This window comes from Myotis nattereri (assembly GCF_964212035.1).
Source record: "Myotis nattereri genome assembly, chromosome: 18".
Lineage (NCBI taxonomy): Eukaryota > Metazoa > Chordata > Mammalia > Chiroptera > Vespertilionidae > Myotis > Myotis nattereri.
The window spans coordinates 22706629-22726677 of NC_138093.1; the positions used below are offsets into that span (position 1 = coordinate 22706629).

At 57.3% G+C, this 20049-nt stretch overlaps 1 protein-coding gene across 2 annotated transcripts in view; it reads left to right on the forward strand.

The window, feature by feature from the left end:
- Positions 1-2636: 2636 nt before the first annotated feature.
- The window catches only part of QSOX1 (quiescin sulfhydryl oxidase 1), a 37799-nt gene continuing 20386 nt past the window's right edge, over positions 2637-20049 (forward strand). For both annotated transcript variants that reach the window (XM_081112888.1, XM_081112889.1), the window contains exons 1-4: positions 2637-2978; positions 11554-11654; positions 19227-19272; positions 19755-19857. In XM_081112888.1, coding sequence (XP_080969014.1) covers positions 2714-2978; positions 11554-11654; positions 19227-19272; positions 19755-19857 — 515 coding nt within the window. In that variant the 5' untranslated portion in view covers positions 2637-2713. The remainder of the gene's footprint in view (positions 2979-11553; positions 11655-19226; positions 19273-19754; positions 19858-20049) is intronic.

Sequence of the window (20049 nt, forward strand, 5' to 3'; positions counted from 1 at the left end):
TGATAATGCCACCAGCCTCAGGGAGCTGGTGTGAGGGTTACGTGAGTGATATCTGTACGTGCTTAGAAAAGCAGGTGCAAAGTTTCAGCTAATGCTGTTATTGTTCTCATTGGGCTCATCTTGGCCCACTGTCCTACAGCTTGTAGGAAGGGGAGCGGGGGACCTGGGTAGGTACTCCTAAGTGCCCCCAGTTTCAATGCTTTCCTCAGCACTCTTTCCCTCTCTGTACCCCATTCCTGAGTAGATTTCCTTCTCGGCCACCTTTTCATCCCAAGAAGCTTCTGGAAGGGCAAGCAGGGCAAATTGTGATTCTTGTATTTTCTGCTCTCAGTTCTAAACCAGTGGCTTTCAAATGGTGACATGGGGAGCCCTGGGGTTCCAAGAAGCCCCAAAGACCACAGAAAGAGGGACTTCAGCTTGCTTTTGTCTGTTTAAGCCAGAGGTTCTCAACCTGTGGGTCGCGACCCCTTTGGCGGGCGAACGACCCTTTCAAAGGGGTCGCCTAAGACCATCCTGCATATCAGATATTTACATTACGATTCATAACAGTAGCAACATTACAGTTATGAAGTAGCAACGAAAATAATTTTATGGTTGGGTCACAACATGAGGAACTGTATTTAAAGGGCCAGAAGTTTGAGAACCACTGGTTTAAGCTTCCCTTCAAGATTCTATTTAGCCCTAGCCAGTTTGGCTCAGTGGATATAGCATCAGCCTGCGGACTGAAGGGTCCCGGGTTCGATTCCGGTCAAGGACACATTCCAGGTTGCAGGCTCGATCCCCAGTAGGGGATGTGCAGGAGGCAGCCAATCAATGATTCTCTCTCATCATTGATATTTCTATCTCTCTCTCTCTCTCTCCATTCCTCTCTAAAATCAATTAAAGAAGAATTTTTTAAAAAAGAATTAAAAAATAAAAAAGATTACATTTAAACAAAGGTTTCCGAGAATAAAAAGTCAAAAATCCCTGTTCCAAGATATTGGAACCCCAGATTTTATAACTCTCAGTTTCTTTGGCCCCATTGCCAAGAAAGGATCTCTAATCTATTCAAGCAGTTTGTATTCTTTTCCATTTCTGACACCGAAACAGATATGTGAACAAGCACATCTTTGTGTACTCATCCAGGGTGTCTTTCTCAGGCGGGCATGCTTAGCAGACATTGTCTCCTTAATTATCAGGCCCCTGGGGGAAAGAGCTACTGCTTAACAATGAAGACATTGGAAGGCATTTGACTCTTGCTGGCACCTGATCCAGCCCCTGGAATCCAAGGTCACTAGAGGACCATCTGTCCTGATGACCCTGGGCCAGGCCTGGTCTCAGTGGCTGCTAGAAGTGCGGGAAGTGGGGAGCCAGTATCTGGAGTTGGCTGGAGGAGTTGGGGAGGTACTAACACTCCATCCGGTCAACATGTAATTTTTTTGTGTAGCTCGAGACTGCGCACAGAGAAGAGGAACACAGGAAGGCAACAAAAGCCCCAACCTCCAGATTTCTCCCGGGAGCTCCCTCATCCCAGATTGCCACAAGGCTTCCTCCAACACTGCGTTTGGGTCTTTGGCTCGAATGTTACCGCATTCGAAACGGGGTTCTGAGCATCCTGGCCCTCTTCCAACCATGCCCTTTTCCAAAGAGCAAGAAACTCATGGGCCAAGGGGATGTGCCCATCCAAGCTCCTGCTCCTCACTCCTCAGATCATACTGTGGTTCCCGAGACCCTAGAACTCACCGCCCCAATAGCGCCAGGACAGCTTCGACCAGAGAGATTGCATCAGCTTTGCCCAGGTCTATCTATCCTCTTGAGGGGCCAAGGAGTGGCTATGTGCAGGAGGTGTGGATGGGTTGCAGACAGGGGTGTTACAGGATCTAGGCTGTGCAGACAGGGAAGTTACAGGCCCCCTGAAGTATGGGAAAGGGCTGAGCGGTCACGGGCCTCAGGCGGTGTGGACACTTCTGATCCCTGTGGGAGTCATGGTGGTCAGAGACTCAGCGCCTGTCCTACCACCGGTCGGTCTTCTCTCCCACCTGTTTGTGTTTTTTTAATACATTTTATTGATAGAGAGTTAGAAACATCGATGAGAGAGAAACTTCGATCAGCTGCCTCCTGCACACCTCCTACTGGGGATGTGCCCGCAACCCAGGTACATGCCCTTGACCGGAATCGAACCTGGGACCTTTCAGTCCGTAGGCCGACGCTCTATCCACTGAACCAAACCGGTTTCAGCCTCTCCCACCTGTTTTTAATTTACTACATCTGATCGCTTATTCCAACGCATTTTCGGTTGGATACAGGGCCTGTGAGAAGCCAAACGACCTCCCCAAGTCCCTAGCAGCTGCGCGGACGCCCCACTCCTTCCATTTGGGGGGGGTGAGGGGTCCAGGGCCTGGGCTGCGCTCCCCGCTTCCTTGGATCCAAGGCGGGATGGGGCTAGCGCGCCTCCGAGGCTTCGGTAAACCGCGAAGGGGGCGCTCGCGGTCCAGACTGGGCTCAGGCACGTGGGTGCGTAGGTCCCGCCCCGCCCACTGGCCGCGGGAGGGGCAGGGCGACGAAGCGCGGGGCCTGAGCGGCGGGGGGCGGGGCCGGGCGGCGGGGGCGGGGCCGAGCGGCGGGGGGCGGGGCCAAGTAGCTCCTCCCACGGGACGGAGGCAGGAGGTGCGGCGCCGCCAACCAGCACCAACTCATCCGAAACTTGCGCGCGGTGGTGGGCGCAGCGCGGAGGATGGGTTGGTGCGGCCGCGGCTCGGGGCCGCCGCCGTCGCTGCTGCTGCTGCTGCTGCTGCTGCCGGCGGTGCCCGGCGCTGGCGCGGCCCCGCGCTCGGCGCTCTACGCGCCGTCCGACCCGCTGACGCTGCTGCAGGCGGACTCGGTGCACCGCGCCCTGCAGGACTCCCGCAGCGCCTGGGCCGTGGAGTTCTTTGCCTCCTGGTGCGGCCACTGCATTGCCTTCGCCCCAACGTGGAAGGCGCTGGCCAACGACGTCAAAGGTGAGAAGCCGGGGCCGGAGGGAAGGCCCGCACCCGAGGCGCCGCCGGGCCGACGCTCCCCACCCACCTGCCCCGCCGAGGGCCCTCCCCCTCGACCCTCTTCCCCCGGCCCGGCGCCTCCGCCCACCTCTTCCTCTCCGCCTCGCCCACTTCCCCCGTTTCACATCCCCCCACTCCCTGGTTGCGCCCTCCCTTCTCTGTCCTCCCTGGCCCCTGTCTGAGCTTCTCTCCGTCCCCCCCAACCTCGCGGCCTGGGCCCCCCGACCGGCCCTGCTTCCCCGTCCGCCCTTTCCCGCTGACTGCCCCATCCCTGCGGCGGGGTCTCCTTTGTTCCTTCCCGGCTGACACCTTAGGGCTTCCTCCGGGCCAGCCCGTGGCAGTCAGTTCCCGTCCTCTTCTTGCGCAGGCAGCCCGTCGCCTGCCCGCCCGCCCGGTTCCCCAGCTGCTGTGGGTCGGTGCTGGGAGAACAGGCGTTGACACTCACTCGGCCCCCCTCCCTCCTGGCCCCCCTCATGGGGGGTTGACCCAGCTGGTTCGCGGACGTCCCTTCTCAGCTTTACCTTTGAGGCCGTTTTCCTGGGCCCGGTCCAGGTCTGCTGCCTCCAGCTCTTCAGCTCCTGGGCCCCCTCCTGCTCTCTTCCCCCGGTCCAGGCACCCTCTCACGCCCTTCTGCTTCACCCCCGTGAGCCCAGCGGCCGGACTGAAGGCAGCGGGTTAGCCTGTGTCTGGCCCTTGCTCCACTCTAACCATATTGCTTTGATTCAAAAAGCCCCATCCATTGTGGGAAACCCCATTCATTTACTAACAGCCCGAGGGGTAGAGCGAAAAGAAGGCCCCTATGTGTAGGGAGTGAAAGGTGTGCTCTGCTATAGAAATGTTAACATTTTTGAAAACTGAAGACTTAGAGCCGAGGGAATACGGTGATTATAATAGTAATTCATATTTACTGAGTGCTGAGTACATGTCGGACATCTTCCTAAGCGCTTGGCAGACATTATCTCCGAGTTTCCACAGTTTAAAGGCCGCTGTGGTGTCACACATCTGCCCTAGCCGGTGGTATTTGGGGGGCAGGAGTGGCTGGGTGGTAGTGATTTGCGTCTGATTTGCTGCCTCTGAATAGAGCTACTTCCTGACGCTGGGGCCTAGCAGGGCTCCTCATCATTGGTGGTCGTTGAATGAGGACTGTGGGCATCTTAAGAAACAGGCCTCTTTCTTGGAAAGAGGAGAATTGGAACTACTGTTCCCCTGCTGTGCCCTTGGTATTTTTTTGTTTAATATACACTCAGCTGTTCATGGTCGAATAGCTCTTTTGGAGGTGGTTTTCAAACTCAGACCACCTCTTCCATGAGTAGCTTGGACAGTGGTTACCGAAGAAACCGTATGGTCCAGGGAAGTTATTTCTAAACGAAACCAATAAACCATTTTCCCTCCAGTTTGCATGTAGACACTTGTCTGCATGCCTCTCTGGTCCCATCACTGAGTGTGCCATTTCTCAGCAGCTCTTCACACTGTTTCAGTGATGTCAGCACATCTGATTAGGAGGCAGGAAGAATGTTGAACGTGGAATTGGAACCCATTAGGGGTGTAGGGGACTTTGTGGGCCTGAACTTCGTAAAAATCCGAGATCCGTTTCCACTTTGAGGCTATAGGTCCTTAGCGGCCGCAGATGGACTCAGCCTAGAAGAGTCTCGTATCCTGAAGAGTCTCTCATATCCTGAGAGGCTTAACTTCCAGCTGACTCAGGTGTTTGGCCTCTTGCAACCCAGACTTTTCCAGCACAGCAGGTACTGACCCAACCTACTTCTGGATCAGGGTTGCCACTTCCAAAGGGGGTCTGTTCCCCAGTTCATGGAATGACAGTCCCTAAAAAAAAAAGAGGGGGGGGGGAGCCAAAAGCAAAATGTAACATCAGAAAGGAAAACGGGAGCATTGAAGTCTGTAGAGGTGAGAGATGTAGGTAGACAGTGGGTGTCCTGTGAGTGGTGGGAGTGAGGCAGCCCCCGAAGCAAGATCACGTCAGGAAGGTCCCTGGCCGCCTGCAGTGGTGGAGAAGGCCCCCCTCCAAGCCCACAGCGTGTTTCCTGGGGAGGCCTTGCCGAGAAGCCAGGTTGCTCTCTCCCCTCATCTTTGTCCTGAGGTTCCTTGCGAAAGTTTGGTTGTGGGCCAGCAAAGGGCTGCTCTCCCACCACCCTGGGCCACGGAGGGTGGCCCCTGGCCTCTGCCCCCTGCGCATGGTGTGTGTATCTAGGGTAGGAGCAGCAAGACTATGGAAGGTTGTGGGGGGAGAGAAGAATTTTGCAGCCCTGTCCAGCTGGCCTCAGGCATTCAACCTGACTGGCTAGGGCTCATTGCTTCAGGGACTTGTGGGGTAGGTTCTCTGGGGCAGAGCACTGAAGGACCTGGCTCACCTCTTTCTAGTCCGGAGCACCTCTTCTTTGCCTGACGTATGTTTGGGAAATGGATTGTGTTATTTTAGACCTGCCTTACTCTTCACCGGCTAATCAGTCAGCAAATATTTGTTGAGTGACCTCTGTGTACGAAGCATAGTTTGCACGGCATTTGCGGGAAATGAGCTACACACCGCAGGAGAACGGGCTCCAGGAAGAAGCGGTGTTTGCAAAGGGCCAACAGCTGCTCCGTCGTTTCTTTTTCCTTTTCTTTTTTAAAGATTTTTAAAATTCTTATCTGAGGACATGGTTTCCTTTCCTTTTATTTATTTATTTTTATAAGTATTTAACTTTTAATGTAGGTAACAGTTTCACAACAGATTGAACTAACATGACATTGGATACTTGTCAATAACCTTTTGAACAATAAGGAAAAATTAATTACTATCAAAATAATGTGTAAAACTCAAGTGATTCAAATGCCACAACTTAAAACATTTTTTACTTTAGAATCAGATATTCTAATTGTTTCAAACAAACAGTATTTTGGACTATTTAATGAAATAAGATAATTTCTCTCTCTCTTTTTTTTTCTGAGTTAGGGTGGGCTCTAGACCCAGTGCTGGTATCTTTTTTTTCTCTCTTTCTTTCTTTGTTGATTAAGGTATTACATATGTGTCCTTATCCCCCCATCCCCCCACCCCTACCCCCCACACATGCCCTCACCCCCCTGTTGTCTGTATCCGTTATGGTTTCTGTTTGTTTCTTTTTTATTGGTTTTAGAGAGAGAGGGAGAAACATGCATTGGTTGCTTCCTGTACATACCCTGACTGGAGATCAAACCTGTAACCCGGGTATGTGTCCTGACTGGGAATCGAACCTGCCACCCTTCAGTGCACGGGACGATGATCCAACCAACTGAGCCACACCGGCCAGGGCACTGAGTCATTTCTTGTTGCAGGAATTCAGGGAAGGGGAAAGTCACAGGAGGCCATCTGGTCACCAAAGGCCTTCATTCAAGCAGTTAGGAATTGCACCCTCCCCTAATGCCAGGCACTTTGCTAAGGGCCTCTACTGGCCACGGTTCTGTATAATCTTTATGAGATCTCTGAGCAATAGTTGCTGTCTTTTATCATAGATGCTAGAGGAGGTCCTTGAGCCCAGCCCTTTCCGACTTTGCCGAGCCTGGGCCGGTGGAGAGGTGGGGGGAGGAGGAAGGAAGTGCCAGGTGGGACCCGGCCTGTGCAGGGTTGTGGAGATGAGACACGGATGTCTGAGTGGTGGTGAGCAGTGCTGGTTTGCCTCCCTTTCTCTTCCAGGGCACAGACCAGCCCTCCTCCACGTACCCCTGCGATGCCTAGGCAGAGCCTGGCCCGGGGCCGGAGCCCACTGGACACTCATGCAGGCCAGTGGCATGAGCCTCACAGGACTCATGGGAATGTGAGTGACCGAGCCTTCGGCTGGTTCTGTGGTTCCTCCTGACTCAGGCCTGGGGCGGCAGCCAGGTGTGAGGGGCAGGGAAGGTATTTTGTTCATCTCGTGACCTCACTGCCCATAAGCCTGCCATGGGGAGGAAGGGGCGAGGTGGTGACCTCATAGGACTGGCTGACTCCCTGTGTCAGGACAATTCCTAGACACTTCGGTGGGGCTCTAGTTCTGACCACCGGACCTGGCTGGCTCTTGGTGGGTCTGGCCTCTGCCTCAGTAGAGACCCAGGCTTGCTCACCACCCACAGGCCTCACGGCCATGTTTCTCGCCTTGTGTTTGCCGTGTAGCATCTACACGGTCATCAGAGCCAGAAGGGACATGAGAAAACACCAACCTGGGCCCTCATTTGACCCACAAGGAAACGGGGGCCCAGAGAGGACATGTATGGGGTTCATCGCCTCTTCGGCCAGTTAGAGCTCTAAGCGAGTCTGGTGACTCTGGGTCCAGTGCCCCTCCCTGGACTTGTGAGCGGGGCGGGGGCATTGCTTGGGACCTCAGAAGTAGCCCATCATCCCCTTACCACAGAACGTCCCTTCAGCCACCACCCCAGGTCCAGGTCACAGCTGTCTAGGTCACACCCGCCTCCCCACACATCCCTGCTGCATTGGCTCATTTGCTCTCTTGCTCGTAGAGAACTTGCTTTGCCAGGGCAGTAATCACACTGGGAGGTTTTTTCCTCCCCAGAGCAGGGCTGGACTGCTGCTGCTGATCTTGTGGTGTTAGGCCTACAGGTGATGGTATTTAAGTCACCTGCCACTTTAAAAAGGCTCTCTCCCGGTTCCGTTCCGTGACAGCGGTGCCCTTTGCTTTACGTGTCGCACCCAGATGAGGTCCTCTCCACTCCTGCGCTGTTACTAGAGTGATGCACAGTCAGGCCACGGTGATTCGTGCAGACCAGATCTGTATGTCATTATGGCTCATTAAGGTATTGACATTGATATTCCTGAGAAACATTCCCCAGCCAGGACTCTCCCAGCACCTGACCGGCCCCAGCCTCTCCCTCTCCCTCCCCCTGGGTCTGGGGCAGGTAAGAAGAGGCCCTGGTTCCATTTCTTGGAGGTTCCATTTCTTGGAGGTCCAGGGAATCAGGCTTAAAGGGAAGGAGGCAAAGACTGCCCAGGAGCAAGGGGCTGGGAACTCCCAGGCATCCCCTGTCCTTACCACCAACCCCACCCTCCCGGAGCCTCCAGGTAGGGAAGCCAACAGAGCAGCTCTCTGTTCGGTCCTGGGCCCTCGAGACCAGCAGAGGGGCTCACTTTCTGGGTTCACATCCCAGATTCACCGTTGATTGGTTGTGTGCCTTGGACACGGCATTCTAATCTCTGTTTCACAGTCCAGGAAAGCAGGCCTTGAGATAAGCACCTTACTTTTCTCAGAGGGTAGTTAGGACCATTAAACTCGATCAATAAGGCCCATGGTAAACCCTCAGGCACATAATATCATTCTCATCCAAGTAAGAGCTGAGTCTGTGATATTGACCATGTGAGCTACAGAGACTGGTGTGGAACCAGAGGACAAAGCTGGTTCTACTCTTCCCTCTCTCCTGGAAGAGAGTGAGCAAACTGAAAATACAGAGGTAGTGTCCTGACCCCGGGGCGGCTGGAGGCCTCTCAGTCCCTGTCCTTGCTTGTAAAGCGGGGCCGTGACAGCACCTCGAGTGGCGGGGGTGGAGTGGGACCACCTGGGTGTCCCCTGGGTGCTCACTGAACGCTCCCTTTCTCTTCTCTTCTCTCCTCTCCCCATCCCTTCAGAGTCTTTGTGCCCCAGGGGGCAGCGGGCACTGACTCCAGCCCGAGGGATGGTGACTTGTGTTCTTGGAGGGGAGCAGGGCAGTCGAGGCCTGTGGTCCTCGGTCACCCTGCCCGGCCCTCCCTGGTGGAAGGATGTGAAATTGCCTCTCAGCTCTGCCCTTATGTTTAATTGACTTGCTGACGCTTTGGAAAACAGCCAGGCCTCTTCTGTGGGTCTCCCCGAACAAGGTGAACAGAGGCTTAGATGCAGAACAGAAGAAGCCAGGCCTCTTGTCTGCCCAGGTGGCCATGGGGGTGACCACCCTCCCGGGGCCCCACAGAATGCAAGCCTGGGAGCTCTTCCCTGTGATCCAGGGCAAAACCCTGTGCCTGGGCCTCTCTTCCTCCTGCATTTGCAGGTGACTGGTGTTAACCTCACCCCTCCCTGGACCTGGGGATATACTGAGGCTGAGAGCAGAAGCTCCTGCACAGGGCAGCTGGGAGCCATTCCTGGCCTAGGGCGACTGAATAACCAGTCAGCCGTCCCTAAGCACCTACTGTGTGCTAGGCAGTGAGGATGCAAAAATGAAAAGACATTTGGGGATGGACAGGCTTGTGAGCATGTGGTAGAAACACAAGCAGAGCCTTGGGCCTGTGGGGCAGCTCTTCCTGGGGGGCCGAGGGCTCCCGACAAATGGAAGATAAGCTCAGCCTTTGGGGGAAGTGGAAAGAGGGGGCTGGGTGGGCAGGGGACACGTGGAGAACGGCCTTGGGGCTGTAGGTTTCCTTCTAAAGGCAATCGGAGAAATCCACCGGAGAATCCTGAGTAGAGAGTGGCATAACCACATGGGCAGGTAGAAAGGCTCGCTTGGTGGCTGGTGGCTGGTGGCTGGTGAGAGCAGTTTCTGGAGAGGGGCTGCCCTGAGAAACGCACTAGACAGGGAGGGTAGGTTAGTGGTGAGGCGAGTAAAGAACGTAGGATGGGGAGGAGATGGGGAGAGACTTGGGCGGGATTCGGAGTCTGGCTGGGGTTCCTGGGCCTTTGTGGCGGACTGCCCGGCGCTGCCCCATCCAGTGGTGCCAACACCCGGGGGGTAGAGTGTCCGGGAGGGCCGGAGAGATGCTGCCCTGAGCACGGCCAGTTTGTGCGGCTGCTCGGCAAGTGATTTAAAGCCAAAGGGTGCACACCAGCTTGCAGACATTTGGATAAACGCAAACTGCCGCCCTCATGTGCCAGGGGAGCCGAGAGAGCTCCCCAAAAGAGCAGTGGGGGTTGTGGAAGTGGCATGGCCGGACGTGGCCCACCCGTCTCTGCTAAACACTAAGCACGATCCCTCTTTCCCCTCCACCCCCGCTCACTGCCTCCCGCCAGGATTCCAGAAGCTTCAGTGCCAAGAGTGATTGCCAGGCAAGAAAGGAAGAGGGAGAGGAGGGACCCGGAGGGAGTGGGTGTTGTTACAGGCCTGCCTCCAGGTCCCCGTCCCTCCCTCCTGTCCCCGCAAGAAGGACCAGCTTAGTTGCTACCAGTCTTCCCTTTGAGGGATGGGTCAGGGTTGTCAGGGAGGAGTCCTGCCTCTTCCTGCGTCTGGCCTGTCTGTCTTGTGGAAGTGAGGCTAACGCTCCTCCCTTAGGCATAACATGTTCCTGGGAGCGCTGATGCCTTCTGAAATAGCTTTTTCAGACATCGTAAGGGACGGGTTCGGGGTGAGGTAAGAGATCCTGGCAAAGCCATGATTCTCAGGGGTGTTATTCGGACATTAATGGGTACTAGGCGACCCCTCCACCCCCCACCCCACCTTGTACTCCAGGAGGGGTAGGGCCCTGTGGGGAGCACATGTGGCACCAGGCAGCTTCCTCCTTCATGCATCTGCCCAGAGAGCTGGGGCTCTAGGTCCTGTGGGAGTCAGCCACCCCTCCTCCCCCCGCAAGCGCTCCCAGGACCCCTGTGCCTCTTCTCCAGCCATCTGGTCTCCTTCAGAGGGTCCCAACCCACTGCTTCTCGTGTTGCTCGTTCAATTCCGTCAGCTGGACTGGCTGTCGAGGTTCCACTCAGTTTCCACCTCTCCTGCCAGGCCCATGCTCAGTCCCCAGGGCAGGTCCTCCTGTGCCCAAACTCCTTTAGGGATCTAACAGACGGCATGGCATGGCACAGCCCGTCGCCACCTCGTCCTTCCTGTGGCTTCACATGGATCTTGCCTTCCAGCGGAGCAGCCTCGTAGTAACAGGGAACTTTGGTGGGTGTTTCAGGGGCACCTTGACCTTGATCGGAGCTCTGGAGGCCTGCCTGGTAGATGAGTTTGTTTTCTGTTTCCCAGATCCTGGGCTGTGGCCCAGGTCGATGCCATCATTCTCTCTGCCAGTAAGTTACGAGGATTTGCAGCCTGGGGCCTGATGCTGGGCAGCTGTTAAACTCCTTCCGAACTCCGACCTCAGGGCTCTTTCCCTGTGGTTCCTAGATTCCCTGTGCCTCCCCCATCCTCCCCGGACTTCCTGCCTCCCTCTCTGGCTGGGGAGCCGGTCGCCAGCACCTTGCGTCCCACCCACCCGAGCTGGGCTGAGTGCCAGTTCCTCTGGTCAAAAAACGTCTCCGAGGGTCCCCTGGGAAATTTCAAACTTCCTGAGGCGTGTTCTCCGCCCTTCTGGAACTGGTCCTCCGTAGAGGGCTTTTCCCTGCGACGCCATCTCCCTTCCGCCCCCATCTCCCTTCAGCCCCCATCTCCCTTCAGCCCCCTGCCCCAGTTAGGGGGAACACAGATGCCATCACAAGACAGCATTGTTTGTGCTGCTTAACTGTGTCCTAAGCACAAGCCAAATGCATCACCTGACTGTATCAGAGGGTCTTTTCTGAGGAAGGGGGGGCCTTTCTCTTAAGGGCTTTGGGGGTTGGTGGGGGTGGGGTGTTGCACGGGGGAGGTGAGCAGGCAGAGGTGCCAGCCCCTCTTCCTTCTCTGGCTGTTTCTGTCCTTGCAGACTGGAGGCCGGCCCTGAACCTCGCTGCCCTGGACTGTGCTGACGAGACCAACAGCGCAGTCTGCAGAGACTTCAACATCCCCGGCTTCCCGACCGTGAGGGTGCGTGACGGGGAGCGGGCAGCGGGCCTGGGGGCCGGGTGGGGGTAGGGGTGTGTGGGGGGGAGCGGCTGCCAGCTCTGAGCTTCTCTGATGCTCCTGGTCTGTTTAAATCCCAGCCGCCGAGACACCGTAAAAGGCAGAAAGGGATGTGAGTTAGGAGGCAGAAAAGAAAGAGGTTCACGCAGTCTGGCAAGTCCCCTTTATAAGGGAAGGGGGCTGTGTGGGGGGCGTGGGGGTGGGCAGATTTCGGCTGTGAAGACATTACCACCCCCTGGGCTGGTGAGAGCTCCCAGCCCCCAGGCGCCTCCTCCCAGTTCCTCTCCCTCCAGACCGCCTAGCTTTGGAGATCTGATCTAACCCTAGAAAACCAGGGTTCAGGCGCTGACTTGTCCGTGGCAGGATCAGACTCAGGTGGCCCAGTGGTCCCCCAGAGACATGGGCAAGCCTCATCTTCATCAGACAAGTGCCTTGAACCCCAATAGCTCGGAAGTGACTTGTCAGGGTAGCCTCACCCCACGGTCACAATGCCAGAATGCCTTGGGTGGCAGGGATCTCCATCACATCACGGGAGGCTGGTGGCACACCCAGCACCGTCACCACAGCTCTGGCTCAGAGTAGCCAAGGCCTTGCCCTCCAGCCGGCCACTAACGTCTGAACACCGTCCAGGGCTCTCATCGGGAGGCCTGAGAGCCCAGAGCAGCAAGGCTGTCAGATCTACCTAGCACCCTCCCCAGGGCTCAGGCCGAGGCTGGAACCGAACCTCTGTCTCTCTAGCTCCAGCTCTAAATAGTCAGCCTCCTCCCACCGCAACGGCATCTAGAAAAGCAGTTTCCTCTAAAGCCACTAACAATCATCACAAAAGGCCTCTGACCCCAGAACCAGCTATCTCTGCGCTCGGGCTTCGCGTTCCCAGCGGAACCGGGAGCCACAGCTCAGCCTAATTACTCCATTCATCTGGGAAGCCAGGCCCAGGCTCCAGCCATGTCCAGCTCAGACTCCATGCGACCTTTCTGTTCCCCAGGGTTCAGGGTTTCCACGACCATGGAGCTCCCTTCGCGCTGCTGTGACCACTTAGGTTCAAGGCCGAGCCCCTGGTCACTGAGGCCAGGCTGGTCCGGGGAACAGCGTGGTGAGCCAGCAGCTCCGGCCCTGTCATTTAGAGGTGGCAGCAGAGAGATTGTTCGTAAATCATCCCTTTCCAGTTAAAAGACCTCCCTGGCAGGGCCATGCCCTCTCCTTGGCCCCAAGATATATAACTGAAAATAGTGAAAATTGTTCCCAGGGAGAGGACGGGCCACTCTGTTCCCTGCTGAGCCAGGGTGAGCAGCCCTGTGGGAGCTGTGGGAGCCAGCGAGGCAGCAGGGAGTCCTCCCGGGATGGGGGGGTGGGGCCTCGGCACAGGGAAAGGGCCTGGCCTTGGCACCGTGGCCAGGTCAAGACACCCTGTGGGGGTTCTGTGGGGCCTGGCACGTGGGCTTTCTGTTTCTGCCTGGGAGAGGCTGGGCTCAGTGGGTGTGAAGGAGGCGGCCAGGCAGCCAGGACGTCTAACAGCTCCTCGATGCCTACCCAGGTCACGCAGCACACGCAGCCCGAATGCCTCGAGTGATGAATCATCCCCTTAACCGCCCAGCTGGCTGTGCCAGCCAAGGCCCTGACCTTCCCCTGCCTCCACACGGGCAGCACCTGGGTGGCCAGGCCGGTAGTCATGTGCCCATTTCTTAAGAACCCGGAGGCAGTGGTGTGACCTCCCTGCCTCTCCCGAGGAGCCCGCAGGTCAGTTTCGGCACGGAGAGCGCTCAGTGCCCTGAGCTTGGGGCTCTAGTTCAGGGCGCCCGTGGGTCGAGCTCCTGGCGGGTCTCTGCTCTAAGACCCTGAGCAGAGGCGTCCAGACATTGTTCGTGTGACCTGCAGTGAGGGGTGCACATTAACAGAGTCCCAGAAGGTGGTATCTGTTATCACAGAAACACATGTTTCATGAAACAATATTCTAAGTGCTGTACACACTGATCCTTTCTGTTCTGTATGTTTTTATTTGTTACTGATTTCAAAGAGGAAAGGAGAGGCAGAGAGAGATAGAAGCATCAGTGATGAGAGAGAATCATCAGTTGGCTGCTTCCTGTATGCCCCCCATTGGGGATGGAGCCTGCAACTTGGGCATGTGCCCTGCCCGGGAGTCGAACCGTAGTTCATGGTCGACGCTCAACCACTGAGCCACACTGGCTGGGCTGTTCTGCTTATTTTTTAAAAATACTGTGACTCACTAAATTGACTTTACAACTGGGGGCTAGTTTGCTTTCAGTGTTTGGAAAACACTACTCCAACGATTCCTGATCTGCAGATTCTGGCCCGTGAGAGCCCGGTGTGCCCGTGGGCAGCGTGTCTTTGTGCCCTAGAAAGAGGGGCAGACCCTAGCGGTCGGCCCGGCTGGCGAACGGCCAGAGATAGCCTGGTTGCCGTGTCTGCTGCCACCTGGGACTGGAGCTGTCCTCAGTCCTACCCTCCAAGGCTGTGAGGGCACCAAGAGAAGGACACGGGTTGAAGAAGGGAAGAGCGAGTTCCTGATGGGGTGGGGACAGGCTCACACACGAGTCCGGCCACCCCCAGTGACAGGTCATTGTCCCATGTGTCATTGCCTCTTTCCTCTGCCTCCTGCCCTTTGTCACCATGAGCAAACTGAGCTTCCACCAGCCCAGCCTGTTTAGCAAACACCTGGCGCTGCCGGGCGGGCCCGCAGACGGGAGCTGGAGCCCGGCTGGAAGAAAACAAAAGTGCAGGGGAGGGCCTGGTTCCCAGCAGGCTCTGGGTGGTGCTTGGCACCTGGGGGCTGGAACTTCTGGGGGGAAAGGGCTTTGCCGTGGGCTGCAGGGCTGCCCCTCAGTACGTCATGGACCAGGACCCTTTGTGGCCAAAGGCCTGGTGGGATCAAGATGACAGGGACCAGCAGCACCGGGGTGGGAGAGGACAGAAGTCTCCCCTTTGCAAGATTCGAGGGGATAACTGACATGGCTCCATTGCTTACCGTGTGTGACGTGGGAGAGCCCCGGCCACAGGTCTGTTTCCCTGTCGGTAAAAGTGGGATGATAATACCTACTTAATAGGTTGTTGCCGAGTGTGAAATGAGTCTCCGTGTGAAGGGGCTGGGACACTGTAGTGTTACTTGCTGTTCACGAAATGCTGGTTGTCTTCTGTCCCGTTGCCCCTGGGCCTCGTGGTGGCTCCTCGGTGGGCACTGCCCTGGAGGCGGTCTGCCCATCAGCAGCTGCTGCGTGAGTGTTTGCCGGTGCACTGCACTGTGCTCACCTTTGTGGGAGAGGCCAGGCACGTGGGCATGGCCAGGAGCCCGAGAGGCTGGACACGAAGGTCCTGCCCACAGGGACACAGAGCTCACCATCGAGTTGCCAGGCAGTGGGTGGTCTGTGGGCAGCGAATGCTGGGGCTGTGCTGGCTCACTGAGCTCTTTCCCTCGAGAATCAGAGGGTTTCCTGCGAGAGGGGAGCTCTGCTTGGTGCAGAAGGACGGGTGGGGTCGGGCTAGGAGAGAGGAGTGTGGGCAGGGTGGGAGGGGAGAGCCAAGGCCCGTGTGGGAAGGATGTGGTGTGCTGAGAAGACTGGTCTGGCCGGAGTGGAGGCTCCCGTGCAGGGCTGAGGTCATGCCAGGAAGCGGGGAGCCCAGTCGTGGCGGGTCCTTGCATTCAAGGCTGGGAGTGTGGACACCCGGTCGGATGGAGTCTGGGCCGTTACCTTACGTGGCTCTTGCTAGAGGGTGTGATGTCAGGCGGGGACAGGACTCAGAAAGGTGTCACCTGCCCCTCTCGGGAAAAAGGAGAGGGGCCCTCACTCAGTCGCCTGCCCTTCTGCCATCTCCTCCACTGACTGTCCACAACGGAGGAATGGTTATGCTTGCAGAGCCTCTGGGCTCGCCTTAAGGTATTTGGGGACTCAGTTATATTTCTTAAAACGTGTTCTAAAAGCTTGGATTCCACGCCGTTGATGGTCACCCCTAGAAAGTGTGCTTTCTCCCAGCCCTGTTCTGTCCTCAGAAGGCAGCTGCTCCTGGTTAGGCTGGTAAAGGTCTGCCCGATGCCAGCAGGTCTCCTGCCTTCAGGGAGATGTGGGGGTCTTCCAGGGGCTCCGAGGTTGAGGAGGACAGACGCTCCCATGTAAAGCGACGGAAGAAGAGGGGCCGGGTGCTCCTGGAGAAAAGAAAACTCGCCGCTGGAGCCCTAATTGCCTGTTTCCGCAGCGTGCGGTGGTTTCCCTTGGGCAGGGCACACGCCTCCCACAGCTGATTTAATAAGAGGGCAAAAATGTGCCCGGACCAGATTTTGCTGTGACTTTTACATGAGCCTCCAAGGTGATCAAAGGGCAGAGATTCTCAGTTTAACTGAACAGATGTCTTTTGAGTAACTTCCATGTCCCGGACACTGTGCCCAGCCCAAAGGGGCTGGCAGAGATGAACTAGCCATTGGCAGTCCTGCCCCCCCAGTCAGGGAGGTGGACAGGCGGGTGGGTGGGAGGTTCAGGTTGAAGTCCATTGAAGCTGAAGTGTAGGGAATGGGGGGCAGTGGGAGCTAAGCCTGGGGTCAGGCCCTGGAAGGACTCGGATGTGGTGAGCTGGGCATCATTCATTGGCAGTGAGGAGTCAGGGAAGAGATTGGAGGGGTGACGCGCCAGACCAGAATTATGCCTGGGGGGAGGTAGCGAAGTGGCAGAGGACGATGGTTGGGGAATGGAAAGACTGAGCCTGTTAAAACTTCGAAGGAAGTGAGGACCGGGCCGGACTGTCACAGCAGGCCAGGAGCTCGGGGTCGGCCCTGGTCCGGACAAGGCGGCTGGTCTAGAGGACTGTTGAGGGTTCACGAAGGTCAGGTCCTCAGAACTTGTCAGCTGACTGGATGAGGGGCTGTGGGGGAGGGCAGTGCTGGGGTCACTGGGTGAGGTAGGAACAGAGGTGGAGACACAGGTTGGGGGAGGGGTGACTCAGTCTTAGAAAGGGGGGTGTTGCCCCGACCCCTGTGTGGAGGGCACCAGGAAGAAGCTGAAGTCTAGGACCTGGAGGATCTGAGACCGAGGGGTCAGATTGCAAATCACTAGACGAAGGAGATGATGTTGGCGAGGGGGACGCTCAGGTTTGCTTGTTCCTTCACTCGTTGGTTCGTTCACTCATTCATTCAGGAGCGCAGGTGGAGCCCTTCCTTTGTGAGATGCCTCCCTGGGTTTGTAAACAGAAGAGCGTCTTCATCTGACCTGTGGCTGTGGGAGAGACGGTGGGCAGGGCATGGAGAGGAGCCAAGGGCGAGACTGGACAAGGGCGAGGGGAAGGTCTTGAAGGTGGCCAAGAAGGCTGGTCCGTGTCAGGCACACGAGGGAGGGTGGTGACCTGAAGGCAAAGGAGGAGAGTGTCAGGAAACCGTGGCACAAAAATGGCAAACGCTGGCATGGGGGAGGGAGGCAGTGATAGCTCTGACACTGCAGCGGGAGCAGGAAGGCCGCTGGACTGGCCAGAGGCGGTCCGGTCCGCTGAGCGCACCCCAGCACTGGTCCTGGGCACGAAGGGAGAAGGGAAGTGGGAGGAGGGAAGCGGATTTGGGCTGGAGCTTTTGGCTGCAGGGGACCAGGCCGTGCGGAACTGGGGGAGGAAGGAGGGCTGCCCTCTGTTCCCATGCTCCTTACCCTCTGGTCCTTCCTCTTTAAAAAAGCCCACAACAGCTTTGATTAGGAGGATCTGCATGCATCTGTTAGGCATAGGGGAGAAGCTGGCGGAAAAGGGGGAAAGAGGGAAGCTTAATTGACAGGAAAAGTTCCTAAGGAGCTCAAGGTGACGTTGTTCTAGGTCTAGGTGGATGGGAGCGTCTGAGGACAGAAGGGAAGGCGGGGGGAGGGGGACACAGAGGTGCCGGGAAGGAGGTGAGCCCTTCCCTGGAGTCCCTGCGTCCCCCTGGGTCACTCTCGCTAACCCCGGCTCCTGTCTGACTCCACGCCGTCTGTGGCTGGGCCTGCAGAAGGTCCGGGAGGCTGCCTTTTGATGGCGGTAACGCCTGCCTCTTCTAAAGGCACCTGGTAACCTGCCGGTGGTGAGGAAGTTACTGTGCTACTTTGCTGTCACCGAAGATGCCAGCTGTAGCCCTGGGAAAGCCAGCGGTGTCAGGCTTCGCCGTGTCAGGAGTCTTCTGCCTGTGCAGCAAGCCGGGGCCTGGTCTGTCTGAACATAGAGCGGTGCCGTCGCCATGGAAACCACAGCTGTAAGGATCAGCCTCGGGGTTGCTGTGTGTGAGCACCGGGCCACTGAGAGGTGCGTTTTGTGAGAGACCACGTCAGCCCTGAATGCCTGCACACGCTTTCCTATTTGCTCTCATGTCACAGTCCAAGACACTCGCGATCGTTTCACCAGGGTCAGGCCAGCATGCGATGTTGTTAATTCCAGACATGTCCAGTCGCTGCGAAGAACTCCATTAGGAACACGGAGTGTGCATGGCAGGTGGCAGTGGGTGGTTCTCACCGGAGTGAAAGTTCATGTTCTCACCTGGTGTTTAAGAGGCGGGAACAAGGGGAGGGATGATGATGATGACATTTCCCGACCCCGTTCTAAGCTCTTTAGGGTATCATCTCTGGCTCCTCACAGCAGCTCTTCACGGAATGCATGGTGTCATCCTCGCTTTAAAGACGTCGGCTCCTAGAGGTTCATGACTGCCCACACAGCCAGCGTGCAGCAGGGCTGCCTCCGCCACCAGCCTGGGGCAAGGCCAGCTGGCCACTCTGTTGGAGGCAGAGGCCAGTGGTGTTCACAGTGGCCCCGAGGTTAGGGACCTCAGGAGAAGTCCTCTTCCCGGCTGCGGGCTCTTTCCCAGCAGTTCCGTGGCTGTTGGCAGGACTACCGAACTCTGGCCGCTCCCTTACTTCCGTCTGTCTGTCTGTCCTCTCACCCGGGAGTGTCAGACTGGGCCTGGGGTGTCATGTAAGTGGGAAAAGGGCAAAGCTGTGAGTCCAATTGGCCTGTCTGTTACAGACCTGTTTCTTCAGAGGCTCCGGTCCACCCGTCAGCGGGACCGAACGTGCGGCGTCGGCTGAGCCAGGGGGGGAGTTGAGTGGACAGACAGCAGCCTCCACCCCTTTTCCAAGACCAGGGACAAGGACAGATGGCCTCCGCGGGCGGCTGACAATTCCAGGGCGTGTCTGACCTCACTTCACTTTATGTTGTCAGATGGGTCTGCGAGGGAGAGTAGCAGTGGTCTTCCTATTCGTTCATGCAGCACATCTTCCCGGCCGTTCGTGCTGGCTCTGGGGCTTGGTGAGCCCGTCCACCTGCCGTCAAGCGTGTGGGCGGCTGCCTCCAGCCTCCCTCGGTGCCTCAGCCTGCGGGTTAGGGGTTGGGTGCGAGGACAGTGGGGAAGGAAGTCCGCGTCCAGCTCAGTCGGCTTTTCATGTGAAGAAACGGGCGCTCACCAACTTAGGTCCTTTGCCCAGAGCCACCGGTTTCGTGAGCAGCTGGGTCTGAACGCAGCTCCAGGAGGCACCCCGTTTGCCCTCAGCCGCACCTGCCACTCACTGACTCTGCCTGTGTGTTTGTTTCCAGTTCTTCAAGGCCTTTTCCAAGGGTGGCCCTGGAGCGACGTTGGCAGGTGGGTGTCCTGGCCGCCATTGGCCTGTGGGCGTTGGCGACGTCTTCCTCTCCTGCCCCCCTCTGTACCGGGGTTTCTGCTGGGACAAAAGCGCAGGCAGGTCTGCAGAGTGAGGAGTTCCCCTGCGGACAGCAGCATATGTGTTTTCCACCTGTCCTTCCGGCCCGGCTGGAAGGTGCCTTTGAGCAGAGAGGCTGGCAAGCCCTTCCATATTGGTCCATCCAGGGTCCTGGGAGCGGGGAGGGTCCCGTGTTCCCAGAATCTCCCTAAATGCCAGGGGTTGGCATCAGAAGTGCGGGCCTGACAGGAGGGACTCAGGTCTGAGGGAGGAGTCCCCTTGCGTAGCTCAGGGCTGTGAGCACAGAGCAGGCCTGACACGCTCTGCTCTTCCTGGGCCCTTTGTTTCTGGGGGTGAAGCTGACGGGGGCGCTGGATCCCCTCTGCTCTCCTCACGCCCCTCCCGTGCCCGTCTTCCTTCACAGTGGCTGGCGCTGACATGCAGACGCTGCGGGAGAGGCTCATTGACGCACTGGAGACCCACGGTGCCACGTGGCCCCCTGCCTGCCCTCCCCTGGAGCCGACCGGGTACTGGGGACGGGGCGGGCTCGGTGCCTGTGGGCCAGGACCACAGGCCTAGGGGCGAGAGGGCGGTGGGATCGCAGGGAGGGGACCCAGGTTGGTTCTTCCTGGTGCCTGGAAAGCGAAGGTGATTGTTTTTTCTGAGCAGTGGCTGTGACTGTGGTGGAGGTGAGACTCTGCTCCCTGTACTGCCGAGGG